Genomic DNA, 12,600 nt, shown 5'->3' with positions numbered 1-12,600 from the left:
CGTTCCCGAGAACTCCAGACGGGGAATTGCAGCTCTGCACTGGGTATCTCACTCCGTGTGAGTGTCTGATGCTATCTCAAATGGAGCAGTCCACACTGGACTTCCGCCCCTCTCTTCAGAACCTGCTCTTCCCATGCTCGTTCCCTTCTCGGAACGTAGTGACTCCGTCCCTCCCTTGCTCCTGCCGGAATCCTTGGCATGGTTTTGGGCCTTTCTTCCTCTCAGATCTGTTGGGTCTGTCAACACATCCTGTTGGCTCTCCTCCAGGGCATCTTCGGAGCCCTCCGACTTCTCTTACAGTGCGCTCGCTCACCTGGTCTTGCCTGCGTCATTGCAATACCTGCCTGGTCCCTCCACTTCTGGCCTCACCCTCTTACCAGCTCTTCTGAACACAGCATCTCCCTTGAGGGAGTGTGTGTCAGGCTTCAAGGCACATTGAATGACTTCTTTTAGTGTTCCCGGAGTTTCTTTCTGTTTGCAGGCCTGCGGTGGAATACTGAAGTACAGAGTCGTCCGTGTTCTTTAGCCAGTCTTGTGCTCTCAGGAGCAGCCTTTTCTCCAAGGGCACCGTGTGTGTGTAAATTGTGATAAAATATACAGACCATATGGAGTAAAGCGATTCGTTTCAGCAGGGGAAAGGATGACTTGAGTAACTATTGGTGTTGAAACTGTTGTCTATCCATTTGAACTAAAATAAAGTTAAACCTTAATTTTGTACAATGAAAACGTATATACCTACCATTTTAACCAGTTTATTGAGTAGCTGGATGATTTCAGTGAAGCCTGTGTCTGTGGCCCCCGGCTGTGCTCCTGGGGGGGGCGGGGAGGTGCGGCTCTGGACAGGCCCCCAGTCGCCCTGGGCGGTAGTGGCAGTGGTAGGGGCCCTCTTCCCCTCTGTCCCTGACCCACCCAGCTGTTAACTCCACTAATTGCCAGCCAATTGCTCTAGTTCCAGCAGTGCCCTGGGGCATAAATTCCCCTACACACGAACCCAGTCAAATCCTGCCTCCTTTCTAGGAGTTGTCTCCAGGTCAGAGTTTGGTATTTGCCCTGACCCCAGGAGGGTTCCTCCCAGCTCCCCGAAGCTCCAGTTCCCTCCTGCACACCAGCGGGGTACCGTCTGGGCTGTGTCTTGGGAAAGCCGGTCATCTCCTCCCAGCTGCCCAGCTGCCTGTCACCTGACCCCCACTGTTCTTGAGAGCGCCCTTAGGCTTAAACTTCACCCGTGGAGTCAGCTCCTTTTGGACGAGATTAGGAGCTCTCTTACTGCCTCCCCCCGCCCCCCCACCGGAAAATCTCTGAACTAGGGCTCTGGAGCCTGGTGCGGACAATGGCAGGCTCCTCTGAGTGACACCTGTGCTCTAGGAGCTGAGCACTGGCAGGGGTGGGCAGCAGCCTGGGGTCTCTGCAGCCTTGGAACCACTGCCTCAGAGAGCGAGGGCGGGGATGATCAGGGCCAGGATTCTCAGCACGCGCCACCCAAGGTGTGGCGTGAGCCTCTATTCCTTGAGTGGAAGTTGGGCAGAACCTGGGAGCCCGCACATCTCCACCATGCTTCCCTCTGCGCCAGGTAGCTGGGGGCCCAGGTGGGAAATGCTGCTGTCCTGCCCCTCCCAGGAAGAAGTCCTTCTGATGGGGGCGAGGGGACGGGAAGCCTGTGTTCTTGGCTGCAGCCTCTAGATTGGAGTCTCTACCTCCTGGAGCTGGGGTGGGGGAGGGAGCAGTCTTGGTGCAGAAGCCGCAGACTCCTCCCTTTCCACGGAATCTTCATAGATTTTCTTGAATAGATGTTTCTTCATTTGTTATTTGCCCTTAGGACCAGGTCAGAGGCTTTGAATAGTTGTTTTTTTGGTTTTGGGGGAAGATTAGCCCTAGGCTAACTACTGCCAGTCCTCCTCTTTTTCGCTGAGGAAGCCTGGCCCTGAGCTAACATCCATGCCCATCTTCCTCTGCTTTATATGTGGGACACCTACCACAGCATGGCATGCCAGGCGGTGCCATGGCCGCACCCGGGATCTGAACCGGCGAACCCCGGGCTGCTGAAGCGGAACGTGTGAACTTAACTGCTGTGCCACCGGGCCAGCCCCACGAATAGTTGTTTTTATCTATTAATCTCACGAGTTTCACTGCGGAGCAGGTCAGCAGAGCTCCTCATGCTGTCAGGCTGGAAGTTGATCACCCACAGTCATAGACTCTTGAAGAAGAAATTAGATAAAATGGGCGTTAGCTGACTATATCCACAAAAATGTTCACGTGTCCTTCAAGATCTCTGTAAACTGTCTCCATCCCCATCCCCTTCTATTTGTTACCCTTGAGATAACAGCATTCGAGAAAAAAATAAATGTTTTCACTTTACTCTTTTCCATTGTGGAATGTAACAATATGGCTTGCTTCCTTTCATCCCCCAGGGGTAAGTATTTCAGTTCTGCATCATGGCTCAAATAGGCTTTTGTGGGCTAGCCTTATAAAGTCAAATTCTAATTGACCACAGATGGTAATGCTGACTTTGAGTTGCAAATGATTAATTTAGGAATGAGCTTTACGCCACCTGTTTGTCAATTGATTTTCTAGAATTACCTCAATCAGCCTCTTTTCGTATTTTGACTGGCAGCTGGATTATTTGTTAGGTGAACCTTTATCCGTTCCTTTGTCCAGTAAAGAGAAAACTCTTAAAATGTTGAGAAACGTTGGCAGTTGGCAGATAATTTTAATTATTTCAGAGGAGTTTTGCTCCATTGAGAAACTGACAGGAGAATGTGAGTCCTTTCCTTTCTCCCCAGCTTAATGACATCGTGTTTGTGTGAGGGTGCTCAGTGTTGCAGTTAGAAGTGACCCACGGTTGACAAGGGGAGTGCCTGGCACCTCTCCTCTCAGTGATGTCGTCAAGGAACTTTTTCCCCTTAGCTAACGAAATGTCTTCTTTTTTTTTTTTCTTTCTGCTTTATCTCCCCAAATCCCCCCCGACCCCGTACATAGTTGTATGTCTTAGTTGCAGGTCCTTCTAGTGGTGGCACGTGGGCCGCCGCCTCAGCGTGGCCTGATGAGCGGTACCATGTCCGCGCCCAGGATCCGAACCAGTGAAACCCTGGGCCGCCACAGCGGAGTGCGCGAACTTAACCGCTTGGCCACGGGGCCGGCCCCAGAAATAAGTCTTCTTAAACTTCCCCTTCCTACCAAAGGCTTACCGGCATTTGTGAAAAGTCCACATTAGGGAGTTGGCTTTGAGTAATTACTTGGCCAATCCGTTAGCGTTGGAGTGCCATCAGCCTTTTCCTGGGGATGGTCTTCCCCAGGGGAGAATCCGCGTAGAGCAGGAGGCTGGGCACAGGGCGGCGGCCTTCGGGGCCTTTTTACTCTCCGGTGGCTCCAGGTCACCGGGGTGCGAGTCGTTTAAAGATGTCTGTGTCCACTTGGTGTCAGGATTCCTGCTCAGGAACGTGTCGAGGGCTTCTCTGGGTCTGAGGAGGTGGGCTTGGAGTCCCTTCTTCCTCCGCTGTGCGTGTGCCCAGGTGCAGGGGTGGAGGGAGGGTGGCGTCTGAGTTACGGCGTCTGCGCGGTCTTGGGCTGGTGGCTCGACCCCCCACGGAGGTCCCTTAGAGCCTCCGGCTGGGGTTGCCTGTGTGAGGACTGGGGTGGCTTGCTGGGAGTCTGTCCTTAAAAGATCTCTTTCCCCCCTTATTTTCTAGGAGTATGCAGCACTCATTAAAGACCTCAGTGCGTGCAGGGAACAGCTCCTTGAGAGGGAGGAAGAAATTGCCGAAATGAAGGCCGAAAGAAACAACACCAGGGTCAGTAGGTGCCGGAACTTGAGCCTCTGGGCCACTATCAGTCACTCTGGCTGGCTTTAAACTCGAAAGACGTCCACTCTACCTGGTTTCAAACACATTTTCGACATTTTCCCACGACTTAACTGTGATCGATCAGTTCAGCGTTCTCATACTTTTCTTGAAATTCATAGTTAAGAATTAGTATTTTGATCCATTTGAGGAGGAATTTCTCTAACTTTCTACTGGATTGAAGGCATTCACACTGGTTCAGCATGAGATGGAAAGGATTGATTTGCCCCGAATCCCAATGTGCAATTGAAGGTGTTGTTTAAACTTGCATCTGTGTTGGCCTTTTCTCCCAGCTGCTGTTGGAGCACTTAGAGTACCTCGTCTCCAGGCACGAGCCGTCCCTGAGGATGACGGTGGTGAAGAGGCAGGCGCAGTCCCCCGCCGGCGTGTCCAGTGAGGTGGAAGTGCTGAAGGCGCTGAAATTTTTGTTCCAGCACCACAAAGCTCTGGATGAGAAGGTACCGGCGGCCCTGGGGCCAGCCTTGGGCTGCGCGCTGTGCGCCCGGCGGGCGTTGTGCGTGTGCAGCTTCAGTTTACTCTTAGTAGCTTCTGGAATTCTTCTCAACAAAGTTCTTCTATAAGAAGACAGTTCTATATGGTTAAAAAATATTAGTTGGCAGAAATGTTTTAGATTTTTGTTTGTTGTTTTTTCCTTTTTCTCCCCAAAGCCCCCGGTACACAGTTGTGTATTCTTCGTTGTGGGTCCTTCTAGTTGTGGCATGTGGGACGCTGCCTCAGCGTGGTCTGATGAGCAGTGCCATGTCCGTGCCCAGGATTCGAACCGACGAAACACTGGGCCGCCTGCAGCGGAGCGCGCGAACTTAACCACTCGGCCACGGGGCCAGCCCCTGACATAAATGTTTTAAAATTTATTATATCCTGTTTATAGATTTGCTGTTAAGAATTGGGTAATGTAATTTATTTAGGGAGAAGATTTTTCTCAAACTTAAAATTTAAAGCTGTTAAAAGCAAGTTTCCATGACGGTAACATCAATGAGAGACGTTCCAGGTGTTCTGTGTTATATTCTGCTAGTGATAGGGTCACTGTCCGCGAAGGCTTGGAGAAGTGTGCACCCACACACTCCACCCCTGCTGTTTTCAGGTGAGAGAGCGGTTACGAGTAGCACTTGAAAGATGTAGTTTGTTGGAAGAAGAATTAGGAGCCACACACGAGGAGGTAAGCTTGCTAAATCATTGTGTGCTTGGAATTGAGGGCTGTTAATTTTTACTTCTTAATTTTGAAAAAAGTATGATGCCTTAGTGGTGGATATCGGATGTTCTTTATCTTTCTGAATCTGGGTCATTTGTATGACTCGTAAACTAGACTTTTATTTCCAAGTTGCAAAAGTCTCTTAAGTACCCGGTTGGCCGGGAGATAATAAACTCTGTTTTGATAACCTGGTTCCCCTCAGGGTGGGTGACACCACCATGTGTTTTCTTTTTGTGTTATGGTTACAGTTTATAGTTCTGTTTTTCCAAAAGAAGTTTGCTATCTTTCCTTATTTCTTTGCTCTTATCCAATTTTTTTTGGTTTTAGCTAATGATTCTTAAGGAACAGAATAATCAGAAAAAAACTCTCAAAGATGGGGTGCTTGACGTAAACCGCAAACAAGAAAATACACGGAGCACTAATGGAAAGGCAAGTCCGTGGGCTTTCTCTTTGTCGTCTCCTAGTTCCATCTGCCCGCAGTGTGCGTGCAGCACTGTTTCACAACTGTTGTCGAGCCCCGCTTCGAGCTTGAGTGTCGTGAGCGCTGTGCCATCCAGCAGGTCTCGTAAATCAGCTTTGGTTTTACCTTCCTCCTGGAAGTCCTTTACTTCCTAGCTCACCAAACAAGCCTATTTAAGGATTTTTTTCCCCCAGCAGCGATCTTCCAATGGTTCCTTAAGCCAGGAAGAGGACCTTGCTAAAGTCATCGAGCTCCAGGAAGTCATAGATAAGCAGTCGAGAGAGCAGAGGCAGATGAAGGAGCGTCTGGCCGCCCTTTCCAGTCACGTCACGGAGCTGGAGGAAGACCTGGACACCGCTAGGAAAGCTCTCATCAAATCTGAGGAAATGAACACCAAGTTGCAGCGGGACGTCCGCGAAGTGAGTGGTGGTGGAGACGGCGCTGCCCTGGAGTCCCAGGGCTGGGCGGTTTGGGTTTGATCCTCGCTCATCTTGTCCCTCACACTCCCAGCTCCCTCCAGCCTTTGGGTTACTGTATAAGTGACGGCCAAACAGAACAGCACTGTGAGGCTGTGGTAGGCGCCTCCCCATCTCGGTGGTGAGGCCTCCTTTCCCTGAGGTCTTCGGAGCTGGAGGACCCCCGGTCCAGCTGGTCTGTTAGCCTGGTGGCCGCGGCTCCCCGCCGTGCTGCGGTGTGGCTGTAGTGCCCTGGTCTGTGGGTCCCTCACGTCCACGGCTTCCAGGCTGTCTGAATTTATTCTTCGTTATGCTCAGGTTTCCTTCTTGCTTAAGGGGAATGTTGGTTTCGGTTGTCTGCTTGTTCCCTGAAAGTGATGTGAGCGTGATCTGCTGAGCGTTAAGGGCGCGTTCCTGGCAGTCTTCCGGCGCTCTGACCTTCTGCTCTGCGAAGGGATGGGTGACGGTATTGAATGTCAGAGGTCGGACCACAGCGAGAGTGGAATTGGCTCACACTGTGCCGTGAGGAGCGTGCTGGAACAATATGCAGAAATAGACTCGTTTCCGGCACATGTTTCTGCACGTAGAATTATTTACGAGAATCTGTCTAACCATCATTATAAGAGCAAATGAGGGCTGGATACTTTCTCTGGTGCTTCCTCCTGTCACTGCAGCCCGTCCTTTGTAAACAAACAGAACACACGCACGCGCACCCCTGCGAGACCATCTCAGAGAGCCTGTCGGGAAGACCCTTCAGACCTTTTCACGTGGGTGCGGAGCAGCCGCACTGCCCCTTCAGCAACTCGGTGCGAGCAGTTTTCTGTAGGAATTCAAAACAAAGAAAAAGACTACGTTTATTACAGAACTTGTTTAGTTATATTGTTCTTTGGCAGCAGGAGATTATTTATGTGGCGGAGTTTAATATGCAGAGGATTTCGAACTTCTTTAAGACCCGTCACTTTGAATATTAAGACGTGGCTAACGTGAGTTCCTTAGTAAACAAAGAGGGACCTGAAATGGACTTTTAGGTTGGGGGACAGGAATGGCGCTATCAGAAAGTTCTGGTCCTGGTTTCAGTGTTCGATACTGTGTAATAGAATTTTGCTGCTGAATGAGGCATCAGAAGGTTGCATCCAATTAAATTGAACTTTGACTTCTGTTCCCATTTGTTAATGTTATTGCTTTAATTTTGTGGTAATTGCATGAGATTTCATCCAACTTCTAGCCAAGAAAATGAGCCTAGTGTCTCAGCATCGTGTCCTTGAGGGGCTTCGCCCCGTCCTGCAGGAGCGCACTTGCATCGTGAGGCACACAGAGGTCGTGTCTTCATTGTCAAGACCTTCACCTCCTGGGATTCTTGCAAGATTGGGCTATTTTATTATCCATTTTTCTGGGTAATCTTATGTAGAAAAGGATGAGCTTCGTAAACTGAGTGGCCAAACATAGTAGGTGAATATTTATGAATATTTATGATATTTGAGATAGGTACATTGCCATTCACCTTGAAGGAAACTGGCATCTCTGTCAACTGAATTCTGAGGACACTAATTTTATATTTGATTTCAAAATTAGAGTTTAGTCCAGTTTTTTCTCTCTTTAGCATTCACCTTTTTTCCGTCTGAAACACCTAATGTAGGCCATGGCCCAAAAGGAAGACATGGAAGAGAGAATCACTGCTCTGGAGAAGCGCTACCTCGTGGCGCAGCGGGAGGCCACCTCTGTGCACGACCTCAACGACAAACTCGAAAACGAAATCGCGCACAAAGACTCCGTGCATTGCCAGGTAGGGGATCTTACAGAGCTCTGTCTGGCTTTCGCTGAATAATTACTAAGGCAGTTAAAGGCCTTTTTCCTGTGACTTCCATGTTGGAAACCAAGGCCCAATGTAAAGTTTTTGTAATCTTAGACTACTGTGTTCAAAAGGGTGAATGACTTCAACTGGCCAGTTTTAATTACTTAGGATTTGATTTAACCATTTTATGGAACTGCACTCCTTGCTTCTTTCTCCTGTTTTGTTTTGTTTTAAGTGAATGTTAATCTGTTGCTTGTTAGCGTTTTTACCAAAGGAGCAGAGTGGCAGAGAGCTGCAAGGCAGTGGCTGCTTGTTAACAGCTGGGTCAGTGTAATACATGGCGCGTTTAGAAATGCAGCCAGCAGGGAGAGTCTGCCCCTCCTGCGGTTTGCTGAGCCACGCTTGCTCCTGTTTCTCTGTAGCCCCAGAGAATCGAGTTAACCAGAAAACCCCAATCCAGCTTCTTGAAAATAAAGTGAGTTCATCTGGTATATCATAAAGTATATCATTAAACCCAAAATAAAAATAAAACATAAAATACTAGGAAGCCATTAACAATTTTATTGTGGAATACTGTTTGAGAGCTTGGGAGTTGTTCACAGGGATGACTTTAAAGGGCAGACCACAAAATACTGTGGACAGTGTGACGCGTTTTCCAAAGGTTTTCAAGCGTAATATATTGTCTGTATGTCTACGGAGATACGTGCACACAGGAAGAGGAGAAAGCTGCTTAGGAGCAAATGTCCGCCTCTCAGGAACCTGAACTTACAGATGATTTTTAAAATTTTCTTTTTTTAAGAAGTTCTTGTCTAAATTTCCCACATTGAAGTTTTTTTTTAGAGTAGGAGGACTTTTTAAAAGAACAATGATACATTTACAAAAATAGCTTGACTAGCTTTTCCTTAGGCCGACTCTTCGAAGGTCTCTGTTTCAAAGGAGAAGGCCATCTTTTGGCTTACCTGCCCCTGGCAGTTGGCTGGAAGTAGTGTTACCTTCAAATCATGGGTCTGGTTATTTTTTAAAAAGGGTTAATGATGACTCTTCTTCCTTAACTTGTCAATAAGAATGAGCAAGCTTCCACAGAAAATGCGTTTTCTTTCATGTATAGGAACTTTGTTTTTTGTTTTGTTTTTTTTTAAGAAAAAAGACTTCTTCAAAGATATTTAGGTAAAGTAACTACTTTGGCAGAGGCGCTTTGCACATTGAAATCAAGCCCAAACAGTGGAAGACGAGGTTCACTCTGAAGTGCCTGCCAGCACAGTGCTGCTTCTGTCAGAGCTGGTTTAGGAGATGTCTGCGTTTAGAGTTTTCCTCAGTTTGTCAATATGGAGAGGGCCAGAAGATTTGGTCCATTTTGATGCTCTGCTCTCGTTTCGTAGACTGAGGATAAGAACCGCCGGTTACAAGAGCGCCTGGAGTTGGCGGAGCAGAAGCTGCAGCAGACCTTGCGGAAAGCGGAGACGCTCCCCGAGGTGGAAGCGGAGCTGGCCCAGAGGGTGGCCGCGCTCTCCAAGGTGCCGCCTTGGGTTCCCTTCTGGGGCCAATGTCGGGATTTTGATCTTGAGATGATTTCCCTGTGTGCCTTGTTTACCTTTTGTTCTTATGTCGGTGCACCTCTGCCCACGAAAGAGCTCAGATTGGTTCTTAGTCTTGCGTTGTCTGAGATTGGACCGCTTTTTAAATGTCCAGTGTGAGCCTCCTCTTTTGTTATCCCTGAACTAATTTCTCTCCAGTTTTGTCAGGTGTGTGCTGTTCATCCCCAGGCTGCTTGATCTAAGAGTCACTGCTGCTTAGAGTTAGTCAGCAACTCAAAGTGTAGGATGGAAGCTTTGTGTAGAAGGATAGACTTGGTCCCAGAAATCGGAAAACACCATTCTCATTTGTTTTACTTTTTCTTTTTTTTTTGCTAAGCAAGAGTCACCCTGAGCTAACGTCTGTTGCCAGTCTTCCCCTTTTTTGTATGTGAGCTGCTGTCACAGCATGGCCACTGGCAGATGAGTGGTATAGGTTTGCTCCTTGGAATTGAACTCGGGCTGCCAAAGCGGAGCACAGCGAACTTAACCACCAGGCCACCAGGGCTAGCCCTGCCATTTTCTTTTAAAGACAATGAAAATAAATTTGTAATAAACAAATTTTTAAGCAATTTATTCATTCATCTGTTCAACAAATGTTGACTAGGCGTATGCAAGACACGCGCCCTGCCCTCTCTATCCACAGGTGACTAGGCACCTTCAGAATGATGTTGTAGGTACTAGAAGCAGGTGGCCCGTACGGGAGGAGGAAGCACGTGATGACAGAGAGCCCAGCCTCCCTGGGCCTAGGGAAGGCTTAGCCTCCAGTGCCCGTGGGAGTCAGCCAGGCAGAGAAGCGGCCCCGGGCCAGGGGGCCTCCTGGCAGAGGCCTGTGTGGGCGCCTCCGTCAGTGGTTTCATGTCGCCTGGTTCGAGCTTAGTGAGCTGCTGGGGAGGGCACCCGTGGGAAAAGGGCAGGACAGGCACAGGCTGCTGCTGGTGAAAACTCGCCTTGGGTGGGTCAGATGCTGTCGAGTGCGCACAGGCCTCCCTCAGAGCAAGTTCACTGCTAACAGCTGTCGCAGAACCGCTTCTCTTCCTTCGTGATCTGTGTTTAAAGTGTCGGTTTCTTCTCTCCCCTGTCGTCTCTCCTGTCCCTGGTTGGCCTTATAGTCTGACCCTTTGTCTTCTGGAATGTCTGCTGCTAAGGAAGCTAAACTGTTCGAACTTACTTCCCAGCTCAGGAAGGTAGAACGTGTGCATTGCTCTCACTCGCGCTTGCTGCTTCCTGCTTTCCCTGCTGACTAACCAAACGCGGTGTGAGGGTGGGGAGCATACGATCCACTGAAATTGGGCACGGGGTCGGGGAAGCACATTTCTCTCACCACATTTGTCACCAACACCAGTCCTGCCTCAGCGTCACCAACGTGAGAGGATTAACCGCTTCCCAGATGAGCACGTGAAGCCACGTAGGCTGTGTCGGGAGATGTAAGGAGACGCTTTCCGTCTCACGTGGTTGACAGTGGTGCACGCAGAGCATGTTCCGCTGGCTGCCGCCGCAGTGGCGTACAGCATGCTGCCAGGGAAGCGGAGACCCTGGTTGAACTTACACTGTGTTTGCTGACAGGCCGAGGAGAGACACGGCAACATTGAGGAGAGGCTGCGCCAGATGGAGGCACAGTTGGAGGAGAAGAATCAAGAGCTGCAGCGGGTACGTGTCCAGGCACAAGGCCGAGCGCCGAGCCCGGTGCGGGGGGGACGCGCTCAGGCAGGGGAAAGCGACACCTCGTGATTCCACTTGTCCCGACGCGGACACCGGTCCCTTCTCCATCCTGTCATGTGTGTTTCGTTTGTGGCCTCATGTACGAGTCGTCTGCTGACAGGTGCATCCACCCCGGGGACAGTCATGCCAGCACTGCAGCAGGGGAAGAGCTTGGTGCCCGTAGGCCCTGCAGGGAGGTGGGTCCCCAGCCCGAGGAGGCCGCTTGCTTCTCTGACCAGCCCTGCTCCAGGCGCCCCTGAAACCTGAGGTGCTGGCCTGGGGTCCCCGTGAAACTTAGAGTGAGGCGTGTTGTCCTAGATGACAGGTCCACTTGCTTAGGATATGGCACTGAAAGCCCAAATTCAGGTCACGGGCCTGACTGTCTCCCAAAGTACCAAAGTATGACTGCAGACACACAGGTGTGTGCAGAGGTGGGTATTGGCGAGGAAGAGGAGACTGTGACTGAGCTGTGAGCTGTGAAGAGAGTGTGCAGTGGAGGCTCGTGTCAGTTGAATCCTGAGAGAGTTTTCCCTGAGGAGTTGGTCAGGTGTCAGTGTGGAGCATCCAGGCAATGGAGCGAGTGGCCGTCCTGCGTCCGGCTGGCACCCAACCTTACAACACCAATTCAAGGCCGTCAGATTTTATTTTCACCAGAAGCCCGTATTCTTGGGCGTGGACCGCAGACTTTCAAACATTCTGACTCCCTTCAGAAGATTGTATCTTAGTCCTCTGCCTGCCCCCCATACGCACACACGTAGCTCTTAGGCAGAGATTTTTATCCGTTTGGGGATGCACTTCCTTACTTTCAGAACTGTTGATAGAATTTGGAAGGACCAGTGTTGAGATAGGGGTGCCATTAATAAGTAAGGCAATTCCAAGTAAACGTTTAAGTTGCTTTGCTTTAAAAATATTTGAACACCGGTGCCTTATTGTGTGGTGTGCTGGGTCTCTCCAGATGGTGGTAGCTGCTGTGTGTTGGGCATGATTCTGAGAGCCTTCTGTTTGATTTGACCGTGACCCATGAGAAAAGGGAGATGCTGGCACCCGTGGTGGTCAGCTGAGGACGCTGAAGCACGGAGGGCTTGACTGTGTTGGCGATTCCCTGTGGGCTGCTCCTCCAGGCAGCGTGGCTTGAGCGCAGGTCTCAGCCCCCGAGCCATGCTGCCCTCTGCCCGGGAGCTGCCCACCGGCCCGGGGGACTCACCCTGACAGGTGCCGCCTGTTAGCCCTTCCTGTCCCCTCCACGTGCCCTTTGTCTTTGTTCAGAATAAGGGGTGAAAGCAAGCTTTTTAAGCCATGAAATTGATGATAGTTTTATAAAACACAGACTTAGCGACTTTATTTTTAAGTTTTAAAATTACTCGTGATTATTTGTAATTTTTCAACATAAACGTTCATTACGAAAAATTCAAGTGATGTAGGAGTATAAAGAACAGGTGAAAGTCTCTGTCTCCACTGTTTTTTCCCCAGATGAATTTCTTTACCTTTTGCTTTGTGAGTTGAGTTCATTTTTTCTCCGGAATCCAGACGCAAGCTTCTGTTTACATGGGCAGATTCCTCCACTGGTGTGTGGAT

General features: G+C 49.7%; 1 protein-coding gene across 14 annotated transcripts in view; it reads left to right on the top strand.

Annotated features, from left to right (window-relative positions):
* LOC138916697 (liprin-alpha-1-like) overlaps positions 1 to 12,600 on the top strand; it is a 109,062-nt gene that overhangs the window by 44,069 nt on the left and 52,393 nt on the right. For 12 of the 14 annotated variants that reach the window (XR_011424022.1, XR_011424018.1, XR_011424021.1 and 9 more), the window contains 8 exons: positions 3,687 to 3,788; positions 4,130 to 4,294; positions 4,939 to 5,013; positions 5,374 to 5,475; positions 5,704 to 5,925; positions 7,598 to 7,744; positions 9,133 to 9,267; positions 10,891 to 10,974. Coding sequence is in view for 9 of the 14 variants with exons in the window: in XM_070229891.1 (XP_070085992.1) it covers positions 3,687 to 3,788; positions 4,130 to 4,294; positions 4,939 to 5,013; positions 5,374 to 5,475; positions 5,704 to 5,925; positions 7,598 to 7,744; positions 9,133 to 9,267; positions 10,891 to 10,974 (1,032 nt within the window). In the remaining 5 variants the exon portion in view is untranslated. Of the gene's footprint in view, positions 1 to 3,686; positions 3,789 to 4,129; positions 4,295 to 4,938; positions 5,014 to 5,373; positions 5,476 to 5,703; positions 5,926 to 7,597; positions 7,745 to 9,132; positions 9,268 to 10,436; positions 10,512 to 10,890; positions 10,975 to 12,600 lie in introns of all 14 variants that reach the window. The other 2 variants (XM_070229896.1, XM_070229895.1) reach the window with 2 other exon arrangements.

The sequence above is a fragment of the Equus caballus genome, chromosome 12 (assembly GCF_041296265.1).
Source record: "Equus caballus isolate H_3958 breed thoroughbred chromosome 12, TB-T2T, whole genome shotgun sequence".
NCBI classification, from domain to species: Eukaryota; Metazoa; Chordata; class Mammalia; order Perissodactyla; family Equidae; genus Equus; species Equus caballus.
The sequence above is the reverse complement of the archived record's forward strand: the minus strand, read 5'-3'. Positions and strand labels throughout refer to the sequence as shown.